At 48.6% G+C, this 21621-nt stretch overlaps 1 protein-coding gene across 1 annotated transcript in view; it reads left to right on the top strand.

The window, feature by feature from the left end:
- Positions 1-20047, top strand: part of KIF22 (kinesin family member 22) — a 44505-nt gene extending 24458 nt beyond the window's left edge. The window contains exons 7-14 of the mRNA XM_038763232.1: positions 128-281; positions 3278-3401; positions 9203-9371; positions 14760-14889; positions 15025-15092; positions 15766-15972; positions 17612-17671; positions 19781-20047. Of these exons, the coding sequence (XP_038619160.1) occupies positions 128-281; positions 3278-3401; positions 9203-9371; positions 14760-14889; positions 15025-15092; positions 15766-15972; positions 17612-17671; positions 19781-19825 (957 nt within the window). The 3' untranslated portion in view covers positions 19826-20047. The remainder of the gene's footprint in view (positions 1-127; positions 282-3277; positions 3402-9202; positions 9372-14759; positions 14890-15024; positions 15093-15765; positions 15973-17611; positions 17672-19780) is intronic.
- The last annotated feature ends 1574 nt before the right edge of the window (positions 20048-21621 follow it).

The raw sequence follows: 21621 nt of genomic DNA, 5'->3' as shown, positions 1-21621 counted from the left end.
GCCGGTCCGGGAGAGCCCGGCAACTGAGAGAAGCCTGGCGGTTGTCACGACTCCTAACTCGGTCGCCCCGGCGCTCACCAAGTAGCGCCGGCCGTCAGTCGGGCCCGACCGCCCCCGTCTCCCGTAGGACTCCCTGGGGGGCTCGGCCCACAGCGTTTTGATCACCAACATCGCCCCGGAGCGGCGCTTCTACCTGGACACCCTCACCTCGCTCAACTTCGCCGCGCGGTCCAAGGAGGTGATCAACCGACCCTTCACCCACGAGAGCCTGCAGCCGCCCGGTGAGGGGACGGGGAAGAGACGCGGGGGATCCGGGAAAGACCGCGCGCCCGCTTCGGATTCCCACAGCGGCGGGAGGACCTGAGTGGGGAAGGCGGTCCGAGCTGGGCCCCCAGTCGGACCCCCCGATGAGTACCGGTTTGGGGCAGAGCGGGGCATGGAGGCGGGGGACTGGGATGGGTTCCCCCGGGACAACAAGAAGGGAGCGGGATTTTGTCCCTGTGGAAAAAACTGAGGCAGAAAGGGAGATTCATTCATTCATTCATTCATTCAATCGTATTTATTGAGCGCTTACTGTGTGCAGATCGATCAATCAATCGTATTTATTGAGCGCTTACTGTGGGCAGAGCACTGTACTAAGCACTTGGGAAGACGCCCGGGCTTGCAGGGAAAGGGCCAGGGCGGAGAGACAAACCCCGAGATTCATTCATTCAATCGTATTTATTGAGCGCTTACTGTGTGCAGAGCACTGTACTGTTGTGCCGAGAATCAGCGAGTGAGACCCAGGTAGAAATTTAGAAGTGGATTTTATTAGCGCGCGGCTGCAAGGGGCCAGGGACCCAGATCAAGCAGCCCCGATCCCATTCTCACTGTGTCTTTTATTGAGTTACAGCAACATGGGAGGGAGCATTTAGGAATTTCAGGAATCCAATTAGGACCCCCAGGATGCTGTAAATTCTCTGTTTTTACTGCCTTGTAAAGGTTGTTGTTATCTGCCATATGGCCTTGTATAAATAGGTGTGTAAATTCTGTTATCTTCTGTTGTCACTGTCTTGTCAGGATGTCATCTGACCTACGACCTTACATAGACAAGTGTTACTTGTTTAATGGCCTTGAAGGCATCTGTTGCAGACAATACGTAAAGGAGTTGTTCTCTCAGCCTGCACAAAATGGAGTCAGTCATGTCAAGTCCGCTAGTGGACAACAGGGATGGCTTTTGTCAGACAGGTCAGGGTGGGGGAGGCCTTTGTTAGGCAGGTTTTGTGGCGGGAAGTTTTGGCGGGCATTCTTCTTCCATGAAGAAGGGTGTACAAAGGGATGGGAGGAAGGGATGGGAAAACAAAATGGATATCAGACAAACCCGATCACAACAGTACTAAGCGCTTGGGAAGTATGCTCTGCATACAGTAAGCATTCAATAAATACCACTGATTGATTGCACACAGTAAGCGCTCAGTGAATACGATTGACCCCACGGAGTTATCCGTCTTTGGCCTGGGAAGACGCCCAGGCTTGCAGGGAAAGGGTCAGGGCGGAGAGACAAACCCCGAGATTCATTCATTCAATCGTATTTATTGAGCGCTTACTTTGTGCAGAGCACTGTACTAAGCGCTTGGGAAGTATGCTTTGCATACAGTAAGCATTCAATAAATACCACTGATTGATTGCACACAATAAGCTCTCAGTGAATACAATTGACCCCACGGAGGTTGGCCTGGGAAGACCCCCTGGCTTGGAGGGAAAGGGCCAGGGCGGAGAGACAAACCCCGAGATTCATTCATTCAATCGTATTTATTGAGCGCTTACTTTGTGCAGAGCACTGTACTAAGCGCTTGGGAAGTATGCTTTGCATACAGTAAGCATTCAATAAATACCACTGATTGATTGCACACAATAAGCTCTCAGTGAATACAATTGACCCCACGGAGGTTGGCCTGGGAAGACCCCGGCTTGGAGGGAAAGGGCCAGGGCAGAGAGACAAACCTCAAGATTCATTCATTCAATCGTATTTATTGAGCGCTTACTGTGTGCAGAGCACTGTACTAAGCGCTTGGGAAGTATGCTCTGCGTACAGTAAACGTTCAATAAATACCACTGATTGCACACGGTAAGCACTCAGTGAATACGATTGACCCCACAGAGGCATCCGTCTTTGGCCTGGGAAGACGCCCGGGCTTGCAGGAAAAGGGCCAGGGCGGAGAGACAAACCCCGAGATTCATTCATTCAATCGTATTTATTGAGCGCTTACTGTGTGCAGAGCACTGTACTAAGCGCTTGGGAAGTATGTTCTGCATACAGTAAGCTTTAAATAAATACCACTGATTGATTGTACACAGTAAGCGCTCAGGGAATACGATTGACCCCATGGAGGTATCCATCTTCGGCCTGGGAAGACGCCCGGGCTTGCAGGGAAAGGGCCAGGGCGGAGAGACAAACCCCGAGATTCATTCATTCAATCGTATTTATTGAGTGCTTACTGTGCGCAGAGCACTGTACTAAGCACTTGGGAAGTACAAGTTGGCAACATATAGAGACGGTCCCTACCCAGCAGCGGGCTCACAGTTTAGAAGGCGGAGACAGAGAACAAAAAAAAACATATTAACAAAATAAAATAAATAGAATAAATATGTACAAGTAAAATAAATAGAGTAATAAATACATACAAACATATATACAGGTGCTGTGGGGAGGAGAAGGAGGTAGGGCAGGGGGATGGGGAGGAGGGGGAGAGGAAGAAGGGGGTTCAGTGTGGGAAGGCCTCCTGGAGGAGGTGAGCTCTCAGTAGGGCTTTGAAGGGAGGAAGAGAGCTAGTTTGGCGGATGGGTGGAGGGATTGGGGGCATTCCAGGCCCGGGGGAGGACGTGGGCCGGGGGTCGACGGCGGGACGGGCGAGAACGAGGCCCAGTGAGGAGGTTAGCGGCGGTAGAGGAGCGGAGGGTGCGGGCTGGGCTGGAGAAGGACACAAAGGAGGCGAGGGAGGAGGGGGCGAAGGGATGGACAGCCTTGAAGCCAAGGGTGAGGAGTTTTTGCCTGATGCATAGGTTGATTGGTAGCCCCTGGAGATTTTTGAGGAGGGGACTAACATGCCCAGAGCGTTTCTGCACAAAGACGATCCGGGCAGCGGCGTGAAGTATGGATTGAAGTGAGGAGAGACACGAGGATGGGAGATCAGAGAGGAGGATGGGAGATCAGAGAGGAGGCTGATGAGATGTGACACTTCCATCTGCCTCTCATATTTCCTCTCTCCCCCCCCTCCGCCCACCTTTCCCTTCCCAGCTTTAGCCCCCGGAAAAGCATCCTGCAAGGACAGCCCTCCGGAGGCGAAGCGGCCACGGGGACAGCCGGAGCAGGAGGAGGGCAAGGCAAGCCCCGAGTGCACCTCTGATCTCCCTAACTTCAGGTGAGAGTTCGGGAGTCTTTTCACGCACCTCTCCCTCCCCCAGACAAAAACCGGGAAGATCTCTGATCGCTTAGTACAGTGCTCTGCACACAGTAAGCGCTCAATAAATACGATTGATGATGATGATCGGGGACCCAGAACAGCCTGTGGCAGAACACCGTAGATTCGGAACAGGACTGGTTCCAAATTAATAAAAAGCGGTTGGAGGTGGTCGGGTCGGACGCCTTGATGTGCAGCAGGCGGTATTTCGAGAGTTCGATGATGTTATGTCTGAACCTTTAGCTCGTCTCGAACTCGGGAAGCAGCGAGGCCTCGTGGAAAGGGCGCCAGGCCTGGGAATCAGAGGACCCGGGGTCTGATCCCGGCTCCGCCGCTTTTAGACTGTGAGCCCACTGTTGGGTAGGGACCGTCTCTCTATGTTGCCAACTTGTACTTCCCAAGCGCTTAGTACAGTGCTCTGCACACAGTAAGCGCTCAATAAATACGATTGATTGATTGATTTTTCTGCGGTGTGACCTCGGGCCAGTCGCTTCACTTCTCTGTGCCTCGGTGACGTCGTCTGTAAAATGGGGATTAAGACTTGGGTGCCCCATGTGGGACAGCGTAATTATGTTGTTGTATCTACCCCTTGGCGCCTTGAGAGCCAGCGTGGCTCAGTGGAAAGGGCCCGGGCTTTGGAGTCAGAGGTCATGGGTTCAAATCCCGGCTCTGCCAAGTGTCAGCCGGCTTTGGCAAGTCACTTCACTGTGCCTCAGTTCCCTCATCTGTAAAATGGGGATGAAGACTGTGAGCCCCCCCGTGGGACAACCTGATCACCTTGTAACCTCCCCAGCGCTTAAGACAGTGCTTTGCACATAGTAAGTGCTTAATAAATGCTATCAATGAATTAATTACTCCAGCACTTAATGCAGTGCCTGGTACATAAAAAAACCAAACACGAACCTCACGGAGAGGGGAAAATGCCTAAAAACTGGGACAAGGATATAAAAGTGGATAAAAGATCACCAGAATTTCTAAAGCTGGTTCTGAGTCATATCCAGCGTGGCTTTGGGACTAGGAAATCTAATGTTTTCTTTAGGCAGCGGGAGAGCTCTTAACGGAAGCCGGGGGGAATCAATCAATCAATCGTATTTATTGAGCGCTTACTGTGTGCAGAGCACTGTACTAAGCGCTTGGGAAGTACAAGTTGGCAACATATAGAGACAGGCCCTACCCAACAGTGGGCTTACAGTCTAGAAGAGACTGGGGGAAGAGAAGGCTAAAGTAGCATGGAACCCAAGCCCTGAGCTGGCCCTAAACCACCTAGTTTCGCCTCTTTCCCCAAGCCTTCTGCCTCATTATACAAAACAAATCAATCAATCAATCAATCGTATTTATTGAGCGCTTACCCAACAGTGGTCTCACAGACTAGAAGGGGGAGACAGAGAACAAAACCAAACATATTAACAAAATAAAATGAATAGATATGTACAAGTAAAATAAATAAATAGAGTAATCAATCAATTGTATTTATTGAGTGCGTACTGTGTGCAGAGCACTGTACTAAGCGCTTGGGAAGTACAAGTTGGCAACGTCTAGAGACAGTCCCTACCCAACAGTGGGCTCACAGTCTAGAAGGGGGAAACAGAGAACAAAACCAAACATACTAACAAAATAAAATAAATAGAATAGATATGTACAAGTAAAATAGAGTAATCAATCAGTTGTATTTATTGAGCGCTTACTGTGTGCAGAGCACTGTACTAAGCGCTTGGGAAGTACAAGTTGGCAACGTCTAGAGACAGTCCCTACCCAACAGTGGGCTCACAGTCTAGAAGGGGGAAACAGAGAACAAAACCAAACATACTAACAAAATAAAATAAATAGAATAGATATGTACAAGTGAAATAGAGTAATCAATCAGTTGTATTTATTGAGTGCTTACGGTGCAGAGCAGTGTACTAAGCGCTTGGGAAGTACAAGTCAGCAACACATAGAGACGGTCCCTACCCGACAGCGGGCTCACAGTCTAGAAGGGGGAGACAGAGAACAAAACCAAACATACTAACAAAATAAAATAAATAGAATAGATATGTACAAGTAAAATAAATAAATAGAGTAATAAATATGTACAAACATATATACAGGTGCTGTGGGGAAGGGAAGGAGGTAAGATGAGGGGGATGGAGAGGGGGACGAAGGGGAGAGGAAGGAAGGGGCTCAGTCTGGAAAGGCCTCCTGGAGTAGGTGAGCTCTCCTACTCTCCTAAAATACCTTCAGGTATAGAGAGCTCAAGACTTTCCCTCAGTAATTTGCCTCGACTCTTAGGAGCTTCTCCTAAATCATGCTGCTTTTAAAACCTAAAGTCCTCGGGCAGCTTATTGCCCACCTCCGCCTGTGTCCCCCAGAGAAACCGAGAAGAGCCCGCCGGCGCCTTTCACCTTATCTTGGTTCTTCTTTTCCACCTCTAATCACTTTTGTTGCTGCTCTTTGGACCCTCGCCCCGATTCTCCTTGGTCAAATTGAAGGGGCCCGAAAAGGGGCTCGACTGTGTTTTCAGGGGGCAAGTGATCCTCGGTCACTCCCACTCAGGGATGAGGGGTCATCATCATCATCAATCGTATTTATTGAGCGCTTACTATGTGCAGAGTACTGTACTAAGCGCTTGGGAAGTACAAATTGGCAACATATAGAGACAGTCCCTTCCCAACAGTGGGCTCATCTTTGAGTGTAAAGAGACTCTCCCCCGCCTCTTCCCCCCTAAACCTCCCTCCCTACACACATACGCACATCCATATATGCACCTACTACTGAGCAGTGTGGCTTTAGTGGAAAGAGCATTGGCCTGGGACTCAGAGGACCTGGGTTCTAATCGTTGTTCCACCTTAAGAATAATAATAATAATAATGGCATTTATTAAGCGGCTTACTATGTGCAGAGCACTGTTCTAAGCGCTGGGGAATTTACAAAGTGATCAGGTTGTCCCATGTGGGGCTCACAGTCTTAATCCTGTATATATGTTTGTACATATTTATTACTCTATTTTACTTGTACATGTCTATTCTATTTATTTTATTTTGTTAGTATGTTTGGTTTTGTTCTCTGTCTCCCCCTTCTAGACTGTGAGCCCACTGTTGGGTAGGGACCGTCTCTAGATGTTGCCAACTGGGACTTCCCAAGCGCTTAGTACAGTGCTCTGCACACAGTAAGCGCTCAATAAATACGATTGATTGATTGATTAATAATAATAATAATAATGGCATTTATTAAGCGGCTTACTATGTGCAGAGCACTGTTCTAAGCGCTGGGGAATTTGCAAAGTAATTAGGTTGTCCCATGTGGGGCTCACAGTCTTAATCCTGTATATATGTATATATGTTTGTACATATTTATTACTCTATTTATTTTACTTGTACATATCTATTCTATTTATTTTATTTTGTTAGTATGTTTGGTTTTGTTCTCCGTCTCCCCCTTCTAGACTGTGAGCCCACTGTTGGGTAGGGACTGTCTCTAGATGTTGCCAACTTGTACTTCCCAAGCGCTTAGTCCAGTGCTCTGCACACAGTAAGTGCTCAATAAATATGATTGATTGATTAATCCCCATTTTACAGATGAGGGAACTGAGGCCCAGAGAAGTGAAGTGACTTGCCCAAAGTCACATAGCTGACAGTTGGCAGAGCCGGGATTTGAACCCCTGACCTCTGACTCCAAAGCCCGGGCTCTTTCCACTGAGCCACGCTGCCACCTTGTCTTCTTTGAGACCTAAGGCAAGTCACTTCACTTCTGTGTGCCTCCGTAAAAGGAGGTTAAGACTGTGGGACAGGGACTGTGTCCAACCTGATTACCTTGTGATGATGATAATAATAATAATAATAATAATGGCATTTATTAAGCACTTACTATGTGCAGAGCACTGTTCTAAGCGCTGGGGAATTTACAAAGTGATCAGGTTGTCCCATGTGGGGCTCACAGTCTTCATCCCCATTTTACAGATGAGGGAACTGAGGCCCAGAGAAGTGAAGTGACTTGCCCAAGGTCACACAGCAGACTCATGGGGGAGCCGGGGTTCGAACCCATGACCTCTGACTCCAAAGCCCGGGCTCTTTCCGCTGAGCCACGCTGCCACCTTGTCTTCTTTGGGACCACTTCACTTCTGTGTGCCTCCGTAAAAGGAGGTTAAGACTGTGGGACAGGGACGTGTCCAACCTGATTACCTTGTAATAATAATAATAGTAATGATGATGTTGGCATTTATTAAGTGCTTACTATGTGCAAAGCACTGTTCTAAGCACTGGGGAGGATACAAGGTGATCAGGTTGTCCCACGGGGGGCTCACAGTCTTCATCCCCATTTTACAGATGAGGTAACTGAGGCAGAGAGAATAATAACAATAATGATGGCATTTATTAAGTGCTTACTATGTGCAAAGCACTATTCTAAGCACTGGGGAGATTACAAGGTGATCAGGTTGTCCCACTTGGGGGCTCACAGTCTTAATCCCTGTTTTACAGATGAGGTAACTGAGACACAGAGAATAATAATAATAATAATGATGGCATTTAATAAGCGCTTACTATGTGCAAAGCACAGTTCTAAACGCTGGGGAGGTTACAAGGTGATCAGGTTGTCCCACGGGGGGCTCACAGTCTTAATCCCCGTTTTACAGAGGAGGTAACTGAGGCACAGAGAATAATAATAATGATGATGGCATTGATTAGGAAACCAGCATCAAACCCATTCCTCCAAAGACCCGACAGTAGGTAATAATAATAATAATGATGATGATGGCATTTATTAAGCGCTTACTATGTGCAAAGCACTGTTCTAAGCGCTGGGGAGGTTACAAGGTGATCAGGTTGTCCCACGGGGGGCTCACAGTCTTAATCCCCATTTTACAGATGAGGTAACTGAGGCACAGAGAATAATAATAATAATGATGGCATTTATTAGGAAACCAGCATCAAACCCATTCCTCCAAAGACCCGACAGTAGGTAATAATAATAATAATGACGATGATGGCATTTATTAAGCGCTTACTATGTGCAAAGCACTGTTCTAAGCGCTGGGGAGGTTACAAGGTGATCAGGTTGTCCCAAGGGGAACTCACAGTCTTAATCCCCGTTTTACAGAGGAGGTAACTGAGGCACAGAGAATAATAATAATGATGATGGCATTGATTAGGAAACCAGCCTCAAACCCATTCCTCCAAAGACCTGACAGTAGGTAATAATAATAATAATGACGATGATGGCATTTATTAAGTGCTTACTATGTGCAAAGCACTGTTCTAAGCGCTGGGGAGGTTACAAGGTGATCAGGTTGTCCCACGGGGGGCTCACAGTCTTAATCCCCGTTTTACAGATGAGGTAACTGAGGCACAGAGAATAATAATAATGATGATGGCATTTATTAGGAAACCAGCCTCAAACCCATTCCTCCAAAGACCCGACAGTAGGTAATAATAATAATAATGACGATGATGGCATTTATTAAGCGCTTACTATGTGCAAAGCACTGTTCTAAGCGCTGGGGAGGTTACAAGGTGATCAGGTTGTCCCACGGGGGGCTCACAGTCTTAATCCCCATTTTACAGATGAGGTAACTGAGGCACAGAGAATAATAATAACGATGATGGCATTTATTAGGAAACCAGCCTCAAACCCATTCCTCCGAAGACCCGACAGTGGGTAAATGAGAGCCACGGGATTCACACGCCCCGGCGTCTTTCGAATTCAGGAGCAACGAAGGACTCTAAGATGGGGAGTGGTGCGGGAGAGACTGTGGGAAGGGTGACCCTCTCGCGTTTGTCCCCCCGCAGCCTTCTGCAGCAGTTGAAGTCCCTGGATCAGGGTGTGCTGGAGCGGCTCCTAAGCTTCGATCAACTCCTGAGATCCCAGGGCCCCCAAAGCCCTCCCGTCCTCAAGACCCCCGGCAAGGAGCGGCTGGCGCTGCTCCGCAAAGTGGAGGAGCGCGACCGGGAGATCAAGGTACGGGGCGCGAGGGCATGGAACGTTATTTTATTTGTATTGGATTCATTGAGCGAAGGAGGCGGACAGTGGCAGTGATCCAGGGCTGTGGGTTAGTGGTGCGAGAGCGGCGAAGGGAAAGGGGAGCGAGTGAGTCTAGCTGAGTAGAAGGGGTAGAGTTGAGAGCAGTAATCTAATCATCAAGACTGGGTAGAGAGGAGAGGGCGGCGAGGTGGGGTGTGAGGCGCTCAGAAAGATGGATGGGGTCCAGAGAGCGGAGATCTCTGTGAGGGAGTAGTACGGATTTACAGGGGAAAGGAGTGTGAGTGAGGAGGCAGGTGAGAAGATTATGATCAGAGAGAGGGATCACAGAGTTGGTGAGGGTGGACACAGTACAGCGGTAGGAGATGATGAGGTCGAGGGTATGACCAAGTTGGTGAGTGGGTGAGGTGGGGTGGAGGAAGAGGTTGGCAGCGTCAAGGAGAGATAGAAGGCGGGCGGCAGAGGCGTCGTTAGGGATATCCATGTGGATATTGAAGTCTCCGAGGATCAGAGTGGGCATGGAGAAGGAGAGAAGGAAGGTGAGGAAGGGGTCAAAGTCGTTAAAGAAGTTGGAGGTGGGGCCGGTATGTATATTTGGTTTTGGTTAGTATGTTAGTATGTTTGGTTTTGTTCTCGGTCTCCCCCTTTTAATAATAATAATAATGTTGGTATTTGTTAAGCGCTTACTATGTGCCAAGCACTGTTCTAAGCCCTGGGGAAGGTACAAGGTAATCAGGTTGTCCCACGAGGGGCTCACAGTCTTCATCCCCATTTTACTGATGAGGGAACTGAGGCCCAGAGAAGTGAAGTGGCTTGCCCAACGTCACGCAGCTGACAAGTGGCGGAGCCGGGATTTGAACCCACGACCTCTGACTCCAAAGCCCGGGCTCTTTCCACTGAGTCACGCTGCTTCCCACTGTTGGGTAGGGACCGTCTCTAGATGTTGCCAACTTGTTCTTCCCAAGCCCTTAGTCCAGTGCTCTGCACACAGTAAGCGCTCAATAAATACAATTGATTGATTGATACTACTACTAATAATAATGATGGAATGCGCTTAGAACAGTGCTTCGCACACAGTAAGCACTTAATGAATGCCATCATTATTATTATTATCATTATTAAACCCAGCCCGCACAGTTTGTTCTTCTTAATGCTAACCTTCTCACTCTGTCTTATCTCGCCACCGACCTCTCGCTCGCATCCTACCTCTGGCCTAGAATCAATCAATCAATCGTATTTATTGAGCGCCTACTGTGTGCAGAGCACTGTACTAAGCACTTGGGAAGTATAAGTTGGCAACATATAGAGACAGTCCCTACCCAACAGTGAGCTCACAGTCTCCCTCCCTCCCCTCATATCAGACTTCAAAACCTTATTGAAGACTGTGAGCCCGCTGTTGGGTAGGGACCATCTCTATATGTTGCCAACTTGGACTTCCCAAGCGCTTAGTACAGTGCTCTGCACACAGCAAGCGCTCAATAAATACAATTGAATGAATGAATGAATTTTTTAAGCACTTACTATGTGCAAAGCAGTGTTCTAAGCACTGGGGAGGTTACAAGGAAATCAGGTTGTCCCATGGGGGCTCACAGTCTTAATCCCCATTTTACAGATGAGGTACCTCCCCCTCGTCCCCCTCTCCATCCCCCCCATCTTACCTCCTTCCCTTCCCCACAGCACCTGTATATATGTTGTACATATTTATTACTCCATTTATTTATTTATTTATTTTACTTGTACATATCTATTCTATTTATTTCATTTTGTTAGTATGTTTGGTTTTGTTCTCTGTCTCCCCCTTTTAGACTGTGAGCCCACTGCTGGGTAGGGACCGCCTCTAGATGTTGCCAACTTGTACTTCCCAAGCGCTTAGTCCAGTGCTCTGCACACAGTAAGCGCTCAATAAATACGATTGATTTATTGTGTTGTTAACAAGAAGTTAAGCTTACTGTGTGCAGAGCACTGTACTAAGCACTTGGGAAGTCCAAGTCGGCAACCCATAGAGACGGTCCCTCCCCAACAGCGGGCTCACAGTCTAGAAGAGGGAGACTGACCAAAAAAAACAACGTATTAACAAAATAAAATAAATAGAATAGTAAATATGTACAGCATTTTGTTTTTTTAATGCATCAGGTGCTTAATATACGACAAGCACTGTTCTCGTGGGCCTGGGTCGAGGGCCCTTGGTTCGGGGGTTTTCTCCTGGCCAGACCTTTTAGGTCACAGTCTTTTAGACTGTGAGCCCACTGTTGGGTAGGGACTGTCTCTATCTGTTGCCAACTTGTACTTCCCAAGCGCTTAGTACAGTGCTCTGCACACAGTAAGCGCTCAATAAATACGATTGATTGATTAGGGAAGCAGCGTGACCTTAGTAGACAGAGCCCGGGCCTAGGAATCAGAAGGACCCTGGGCACTCGTCTGTTGTAAAATGGATATTAAGACTGCGAGCCCCCCGTGGGACAACCTGATCACCTCGTAACCTCCCAAGCGCTTAGAACAGTGCTCGGCACATAGTAACCGCTTAATACGTGCCATTCTTATTCTTATTATAAACACCATTGATTGATTTTGCTCAACTACTGCTCTGAAAAAAGGAAAGTCCCCATGCTTAGATACCTAGCATGTGCATATCCTAGACTTCTAGCTGTTGGGTAGGGACCGCCTCTATATGTTGCCAACTTGGACTTCCCCAAGCGCTTAGTACAGTGCTCTGCACACAGCAAGCACTCAATAAATACGATTGAATGAATGAATGAATATCCAGAAAACTGGGTTACCCAATTTTTGGTTGTGATAAACATTTAGAGGGGTGTGCTATTTATATTCAAGTCACTATGTATAGATGTTTGTACGTATGTATTACTCTTACTTGTACATATTTATTCTATTTATTTTATTTTGTTAATATGTTTTGTTTTGTTGGCCGTCTCCCCCTTCTAGACTGTGAGCCCGCTGTTGGGGGAGGGACCGTCTCTATATGTTGCCAGCTTGGACTTCCCAAGCGCTTAGGACAGTGCTCTGCACCCCGTAAGCGCTCAATAAATACGATTGAATGAATGAATGAATGAATGAATCTAGCTTTACTTCTGTGTATTCTGATGACTTGACACCTGACCGCATGTTTTGTTTTGTTGTCTTTTAGACTGTGAGCCCACTGTTGGGTAGGGACCGTCTCTATATGTTGCCAACTTGGACTTCCCAAGCGCTTAGTACAGTGCTCTGCACACAGTAAATGCTCAGTAAATACAATTGATTGATTGTCTGTCTCCCCCTTCTAGACTGTGAGCCCGCTGTTGGGTAGGGACCGTCTCTAGATGTTGCCAACTTGGACTCCCCAAGCGCTTAGGACAGTGCTCTGCACACAGTAAGCGCTCAATAAATACGATTGAATGAATGAATGCTGTGTGACCTTGGGCAAGTCGCTTCTCTGGGCCTCAGCGACCTCACCTGTAAAATGGGGATTAAGACGGAGAGCCCCAGGTGGGACAGCGACTGTGTCCAACCTGATTAGTTTGAATCTACCCCAGCGCTTAGGACAGTGCTTGGAAAACAGTAAGCGCTTAAACAAATTCCATTTTTTCTCGCCGACGCCTGCTCTGCTCTCTGGCCCCGACGCGCTCCCCTCCCCAACCCGCGGCTCTCTTTCCTCGTCTCTTCTCGGGTGGCTTGTAATCATCCGCAGCGTGGCTCAGTGGAAAGAGCCCGGGCTTTGGAGTCAGAGGTCATGGGTTCGAATCCCAGCTCCGCCACACCCATCATCCATCATCGATCGTATTTATTGAGCGCTCACTGTGTGCGGAGCACTGGACTAAGCGCTTGAGAAGTACAAGTTGGCAACATAGAGAGACGGTCCCTACCCAACAGTGGGCTCACAGTCTAAAAGGGGGAGACAGAGAACAAAACCAAGCATACTAACAAAATAAAATAAATAGAATAGATATGGACAAGTAAAATAAATAGAGTAATAAATATGTACAAACATACATACAGGTGCTGTGGGGAAGGGAAGGAGGTAAGATGGGGGGATGGAGAGGGCGACGAGGGGGAGAGGAAGGATGTCTCATGCCACATGTCTCCTGTGTGACCTTGGGCGAGTCACTTCACTTCTCTGAGCCTCAGTTCCCTCATCTGTAAAATGGGGATTAAGACTGTGAGCCCCACGTGGGACAACTTGATCACCTTGTATCCCCCCCCCCCACCCAGCGCTTAGAACAGTGCTTTGCACATAGTAAGTGCTAGAGAAGCAGCGTGGCTCAGTGAAAAAGAGCCCGGGCTTTGGAGTCAGAGGTCATGGGTTCGAATCCCAGCTCCGCCACATGTCTCCTGTGTGACCTTGGGCAAATCACTTCACTTCTCTGAGCCTCAGTTCCCTCATCTGTAAAATGGGGATGAAGACTGTGAGCCCCATGTGGGACAACTTGATCATCTCGTATCCCCCCCCCCCCCCCAGTGCTTAGAACAGTGCTTTGCACTTAGTAAGCGCTAGAGAAGCAGCTGGGCTCAGTGGAAAGAGCCCGGGCTTTGGAGTCAGAGGTCATGGGTTCAAACCCCGGCTCCGCCACTTGTCATCTGGGTGACTTTGGGCAACTTCTCTGTGCCCGTTACCTCGTCTGTAAAATGGGGGTTAAGACTGTGAGCCCCCCGAGGGACAACCTGGTCACCTTGTAACCTCCCCAGCGCTTAGACCAGTGCACGTAGTAAGTGCTTAATAAATGCCGTCATCATCATCATCATCCACACACAGCCTGATGCCTTCTCCTTGCCCTGCAACTGTTGGCATTTAATAAACGATGGCATTTATTAATGATTAATAATTAAATGATGCCTCTCATCCTCCCTTCAAGGCCCTACTGAGAGCTCACCTCCTCCAGGAAGCCTTCCCAGACTGAGCCCCTTCCTTCCTCTCCCCCTCGCCCCCCTCTCCATCCCCCCCATCTTACCTCCTTCCCTTCCCCACAGCACCTGTATATATGTATAGATGTTTGTACATATTTATTACTCTATTTATTTATTTTTTTTGCTTGTACATATCTATTCTATTTATTTTATTTTGTTAGTATGTTTGGTTTCGTTCTCTGTCTCCCCCTCTTAGACTGCGAGCCCACTGTTGGGTAGGGACTGTCTCTCTATGTTGCCAATTTGGACTTCCCAAGCGCTTAGTCCAGTGCTCTGCGCATAGTAAGCGCTCAATAAACACGATTGATGATGATTTATTAAGCACGTTGGGCCAGGAGGGGGATCAAGTGCTGAGGAGGGGAAACCCGTCGTTCGATGGCTGCTCCCGTTCCCGGCGTCTTATCGGAACTGGGGTTCCGACGGGACGTCTTTCTCTTGTCACCCCCTTGCCCCCCACCCCGCACCTTGCAGAGGCTGAAAGAGAAGCAGAAGGAGCTGGAAGCCAGGGTGTTGGATCCCAAGAAGGAGCACTTCCCTTCAAGCCAACCTCAGTCCCGGCCCAGCTCCAAAACCGCCGTGGTGCTCCCCTTGCAGCAGCTGGGTAAGGGAGACCCCGGCACGGGGGGCGGAGGACGTGCCGGGAACTCCAGCACCATGGCATGGGTTGGATTGGGATTGTCGGGGGGTGGTAACATGGGGCCGACCTTAGCCGTCGCGCCCCTCATCCCCTTTTCAGCCCAGGTGCAGACCTCGTCCCCAAACGCCACCCTCGCCCTCCTTAAGAAGAAAGGCCAGAAGAGAAAGGTGAGGTGGGCCGGATGTCCTCGAAAAGGCGGAGGGAGAGACGGGAAAGAGATCATCATCATCAATCATATTGAGCGCTTACTATGTGCAGAGCACTGGACTAAGCGCTTGGGAAGTACAAGTTGGCAACAACTAGAGACAGTCCCTACCCAACAGTGGGCTCACAGTCTAGAAGGGGGAGACAGAGAACAAAACCAAACATACTAACAAAATAAAATAAATAGAATAGATATGTACAAATAAAATAAAGAGTAATAAATATGTACATACATATATACAGGTGCTGTGGGGAAGGGAAGGAGGTAAGATGGGGGGGATGGAGAGGGGGACGAGGGGGAGAGGAAGGAAGGGGCTGAGTGTGGGAAGGCCTCCTGGAGGAGGTGAGCTCTCAGCAGGGCCTTGAAGGGAGGAAGAGAGCGAGCTTGGCGGATGGGCAGAGGGAGGGCATTCCGGGCCCGGGGGAGGACGTGGGCCGGGGGTCGATGGCGGGACGGGCGAGAGCGAGGTACGGGGAGGAGATTAGCGGCAGAGGAGCGGAGGGTGCGGGCCGGGCTGGAGAAGGAGAGAAGGGAGGTGAGGTAGGAGGGGGCGAGGGGATGGATGGACAGCCTGGAAGCCCAGGGTGAGGAGAGTGAGACGGACCGTCCGGCTCGCTAACCCTCTCTTCTCCCAGGTGGAGTCCCCGCAGTCGGAACGGGAAAACAAGGCCGAAGCCTGGGAGCTGCAGATCTGCCCCAACCTCCTGGCCCTGGGCCGGGAGAAAATCCTGGACCTGCTGAACCACGGCTCGGTCCGGGACCTGCGGAGGCTGCAGCGCATCGGGGAGAAGAAGGCTCGGCTCATCATGGGGTGGAGGGAGCTGCACGGGCCCTTCACGCAGGTGGGAGTCGCTCACACCGCCCAGGAACCTCACCGCCTCCTAACCTGAGGCACCATGCCTCGCCCCACCGTTCCCCACCACATCTCTCTGGCGTCGGCCCTCTCTCCGTATTCATTGTCGTATTTATTGAGCGCTTACTGTGTGCAGAGCACTGGACTGAGCGCTTGGGAAGTCCAAGTCGACAATCAATCAATCAATCGTATTTATTGAGCGCTTACTGTGTGCAGAGCTCTGGACTAAGCGCTTGGGAAGGCCAAGTCGGCAACATCTAGAGACGGTCCCTACCCAACAGCGGGCTCACAATCTAGAAGGGGGAGACAGGCAACAAAACAAAACATAAACAGAATAAAATAGAATAAATATGTACAAATAGAGTAATGAATACATACAGACCTATATACACATTGGCCTTTGTTCCTTTCCCTGTAGCCAACCCCACAGCGCTTAGAGAAGCAGCGTGGCTCAGTGGAAAGAGCCCGGGCTTTGGAGTCAGAGGTCATGGGTTCAAGTCCTGGCTCTGCCAACTGTCAGCTGTGTGACTTTGGGGAAGTCACTTCCCTTCTCTGTGCCTCAGTGACCTCATCTGGAAAATGGGGCTGAAGACTGTGAGCCCCTCCCGTGGGACAACCTGATCACCTTGTAACCTCCTCAGCGCTTAGAACAGTGCTTTGCACATAGTAAGCGCTTAACAAATACCATCAGTATTATTGTTATTATTATGGGTTCAAATCCTGGCTCCGCCACTTGTCAGCTGTGTGACTTTGGGCAAGTCACTTCACTTCTCTGGGCCTCAGTGACCACATCCGTAAACTGGGGATGAAGACTGTGAGCCCCCCCGTGGGACAACCTGATCACCTTGTAACCTCCTCAGTGCTTAGAACAGTGCTTTGCACATAGTAAGCGCTTATTAAATGCTATCATCATTATTATTATGATTGTTAGGTACACCTCCCTAGGCTCTTCCCTGATCTCTAATTTAAGTGCTGTCTCCCCCCCCCCCCCCCCCCCCCCCCACACACACACACTAGATTGTAAGCTCTCTTCCTCCCTTCAAAGCCCTGAGAGCTCGCCTCCTCCAGGAAGCCTTCCCAGATTGAGCCCCCTCCTTCCTATCCTCCTCCTCCCCCTCCCCCTTGCCTTACCTCCTTCCCCTCCCCACAGCACCTGTATATATGTATATATGTTTGTACAGATTTATTACTCCATTTATTTTACTTGTACATATTTATTCTATTTTATTTTGTTAATATGTTTTGTTTTGTTGTCCGTCTCCCCCTTCTAGACTGTGAGCCCACTGTTGGGTAGGGACCGTCTCTCTATGTTGCCAACTTGGACTTCCCAAGCGCTTAGTACAGTGCCCTGCACACGTTGGGTAGGGACCGTCTCTCTATGTTGCCAACTTGGACTTCCCAAGCGCTTAGTACAGTGCCCTGCACACAGTAAGCACTCAATAAATACGATTGACTGAATGAATGTAAGCTCCTTGCGGGCAGTGATCGGGTCTAGCGGCTATTGTACTCGCCCAAGCGCTTTCAGACGGTGTTCTGGACAGAGACTACCCACGAATACCCTTGTTGGATTGACTTTTATACCCAGATGGCTCGCCTTTTCCTCTTCCCTCCTCCCCACCCCCTTGTAGGTGGAAGACCTGGAGAAAGTGGAGGGGATTTCCCGCAAGCAAGTGGAGTCTTTCCTGAGGGTGAGAATCGTGGCGGAGAGGAAAGAGGCGGCGGGGGGGGAGAAATGGTTGAGGGGGGATGAGGTGGCCAGCGGACTTTTCGGAGAGGAGGGAAGTCCTTCTCCAGCCCGGCCCGCACCCTCTGCTCCTCTGCCGCCGCTCACCTCCTCACCGGGCCTCGTTGTCGCCCGTCCCGCCGTCGACCCCCGGCCCACGTCCTCTCCCTGGCCCCGGAATGGCTTCCCTCCGCACATCCGCCAAGCTCGCTCTCTTCCCCCCTTCAAGGCCCTGCTGAGAGCTCACCTCCTCCAGGAGGCCTTCCCACACTCAGCCCCCTCCTTCCTCTCCCCCTCCCCATCCCCCCCGCCCTTCCTCCTTCCCTTCCCCACAGCACCTGTATATATGTATATATGTTTGTACGTATTTATTACTCTATTTTACTTGTACATATTTATTCTAATAATAATAATAATGGCATTTGTTAAGCGCTTACTATGTGCCAAGCACTGTTCTAAGCACTGGGGGGGGGATACAGGGTGATCAGGTTGTCCTGCGTGGGGCTCACAATGAGCCCCCTCCTTCCTCTCCCCCTTCTCCCCCTCTCCATCCCCCCCACCTTACCTCCTTCCCTTCCCCACAGCACCGGTGTATATATATGTTTGTACGCATTTATTACTCTATTTATTTTACTTGTACATATTTATTCTACTTATTTTATTTTGTTAATATGTTTTGTTTTGTTCTCTGTCTCCCCCTTCTAGACTGTGAGCCCACTGTTGGGTAGGGACTGTCTCTATATGTTGCCAACTTGGACTTCCCAAGCGCTTAGTCCAGTGCTCTGCACACAGGAAGCGCTCAATAAATACGATTGAATGAATGAATGCCAACTTGTACTTCCTAAGCGCTTAGTCCAGTGCTCTGCACACAGTAAGCGTTCAATAAATACAATTGAATGAATGAATGAATCCCCATTTTACAGATGAGGTAACTGAGGCCCAGAGAAGTGAAGTGACTTGCCCAAGGTCACACAGCAGACATGTGGTGGAGCCGGGATTCGAACACATGACCTCGGACTCTAAAAGCCCATGCTCTTTCTACTGAGCCATGCTATTCTATTTCTTTTATCTTGTTAATATGTTTCGTTGTCCGTCTCCCCCTTCTAGCCTGTGAGCCCGCTGTTAGGGGTAGGGACCGTCTCTAGATGTTGCCGACTTGTCAGTCAATCAATCAATCAATCGTATTTATTGAGCACTTACTGTGTGCAGAGCACTGTACTAAGCGCTTGGGAAGTACAAGTTGGCATTCATTCATTCATTCAATCGTATTTATTGAGCGCTTACTGTGTGCAGAGCACTGTACTAAGCGCTTGGGAAGTCCACGTTGGCAACATATAGAGACGGTCCCTACCCAACAGCGGGCTCACAGTCTAGAAGAGGGAGACAGAGAACAAAACCAAACATACTAACAAAATAAAATAAATAGAATAGATATGTACAAGTAAAATAGAGTAATAAATATGTACAAACATATATACAGGTGCTGTGGGGAAGGGAAGGAGGTAATGATGGAGAGGGGAAGGAGGGGGCTCAGTCTGGGAAGGCCTCCTGGAGGAGGTGAGCTCTCAGTAGGGCCTTGAAGGGAGGAAGAGAGCTTGTCTCTTGTCCTTCCCAAGTGCTGAGTCCAGTGCTCTGCACACAGGAAGCGCTCAATAAATGACTGAATGAATGAATAAGTGGCTCAGTGAATAAGTCTGGGAGGCCTTCCCAGACTGAGCCCCTTCCTTCCTCTCCCCCTCGTCCCCCTCTCCATCCCCCCCATCTTACCTCCTTCCCTTCCCCACAGCCCCTGTATATATGTATATACGTTTGTACATATTTATTACTCTATTTATTCTACTTGTACATATCTATTCTATTTATTTTATTTTGTTAGTATGTTTGGTTTTGTTCTCTGTCTCCCCCTTCTAGACTGTGAGCCCACTGTTGGGTAGGGACCGTCTCTAGATGTTGCCAATTTGTACTTCCCAAGCGCTTAGTCCAGTGCTCTGCACATAGTAAGCGCTCAATAAATACGATTGATGATGATGGTGATGGCTCCAATATGACTCAAACCAGCTCTCTTCTTTGCCAGGTCAACATTATGAGTCACGTGGCAGTCGACAGCAGCTCTCCCTGACCGAGCCGGCAGCTCCCCTCCTCCTGATGGTTTTGTACAGTGTACCCCTCCCGCCTCGTCCGCTCAGCCTGCCTCATGTGTTACTTTTCCATCCTTCACACACATTTTAAGAAACGGGTCAGTCCTACCTAAAGACAGACGTGTCGTGTCTCGTTAGGTCGTTGTGGAACTCCGTGTGACCTGTAAATAGATATCTTTCCCACAGCTCGTCTCCGTCTCTTCACTGGCGTCAATCAATCAATCAATCGTATTTCTTGAGCGCTTACTGTGTGCAGAGCACTGGACTAAAATAGAGTAAGCAATCGTATTTATTGAGCACTTACTGTGTGCAGAGCACTGGACTAAGCGCTTGGGAAGTCCAAGTTGGCAACATCTAGAGACGGTCCCTACCCAACAGTGGGCTCACAGTCTAGAAGGGGGAGACAAAGAACAAAACCAAACATATTAACAAAAGAAAATAAATAGATATGTACAAGTAAAATAGAGTAATCAATCGTATTTATTGAGCACTTACTGTGTGCAGAGCACTGGACTAAGCGCTTGGGAAGTCCAAGTTGGCAACATCTAGAGACAGTCCCTACCCAACAGCGGGCTCACAGTCTAGAAGGGGGAGACAGAGAACAAAACCAAACGTATTAACAAAATAAAATAAATAGAATAGATATGTACAAGTAAAATAGAGTAATCAATCAATCAATTGTATTTATTGAGCGCTTACTGTGTGCAGAGCACTGGACTAAGCACTTGGGAAGTCCAAGTTGGCAACATCTAGAGACAGTCCCTACCCAACTGTGGGCTCACAGTCTAAAAGGGGGAGACAGAGAACAAAAGCAAACATATTAACAAAATAAAATAAATAGAATAGATATGTACAAGTAAAATAAATAGAGTAATCAATCAATCGTATTTATTGAGCGCTTACTGTGTACAGAGCACTGTACTAAGCACTTGGGAAGTACAAGTTGGCGACGTATAGAAGTCCCTACCCAGCAGTGGGCTCACAGTCTGGAAGGGGGAGACAGAGAACAAAACCAAACATATTAACAAAATAAAATAAATAGAATAGATATGTACAAGTAAAATAGAGTAATCAATCAATCAATTGTATTTATTGAGTGCTTACTGTGTGCAGAGCACTGTACTAAGTGCTTGGGAAGTCCAAGTTGGCAACATCTAGAGACAGTCCCTACCCAACAGTGGGCTCACAGTCTAGAAGGGGGAAACAGAGAACAAAACCAAACATATTAACAAAATAAAATAGAGTAATAAATATGTACATGCATATATACAGGTGCTGTGGGGAAGGGAAGGAGGTAAGGCGGTGGGAATGGAGAGGGGGGCGAGGGGGAGGGAATTCATTCATTCATTCAATCGTATTTATTGAGCGCTTACCGTGTGCAGAGCACTGGACTAAGCGCTTGGGAAGTCCAAGTCGGCAACATATAGAGACGGTCCCTACCCAACAACGGGCTCCCAGTCTAGAAGGGGGAGACGGACGACAAAACAAAACATGTGGACAGGTGTCAAAGTCATCAGAACAAATAGAAGTAAAGCTAGATGCACATCATGCATTCATTCATTCATTCATTCATTCAATCGTATTTATTGAGCGCTTGCCGTGTGCAGAGCACTGTACTAAGCGCTTGGGAAGTCCAAGTTGGCAACATCTAGAGACAGTCCCTACCCAACAGCAGGCTCACAGTCTAGAAGGGGGAGACAGACAACAAAACATATAAACACGATAAAATAAATAGAATAATGTGCTGGGTTCAAATCCCGACTCTGCCAATTGTCAG

The sequence above is a fragment of the Tachyglossus aculeatus genome, chromosome 21, assembly GCF_015852505.1.
Source record: "Tachyglossus aculeatus isolate mTacAcu1 chromosome 21, mTacAcu1.pri, whole genome shotgun sequence".
In the NCBI taxonomy this organism is placed as follows: Eukaryota; Metazoa; Chordata; class Mammalia; order Monotremata; family Tachyglossidae; genus Tachyglossus; species Tachyglossus aculeatus.
The sequence above is the reverse complement of the archived record's forward strand: the minus strand, read 5'-3'. Positions and strand labels throughout refer to the sequence as shown.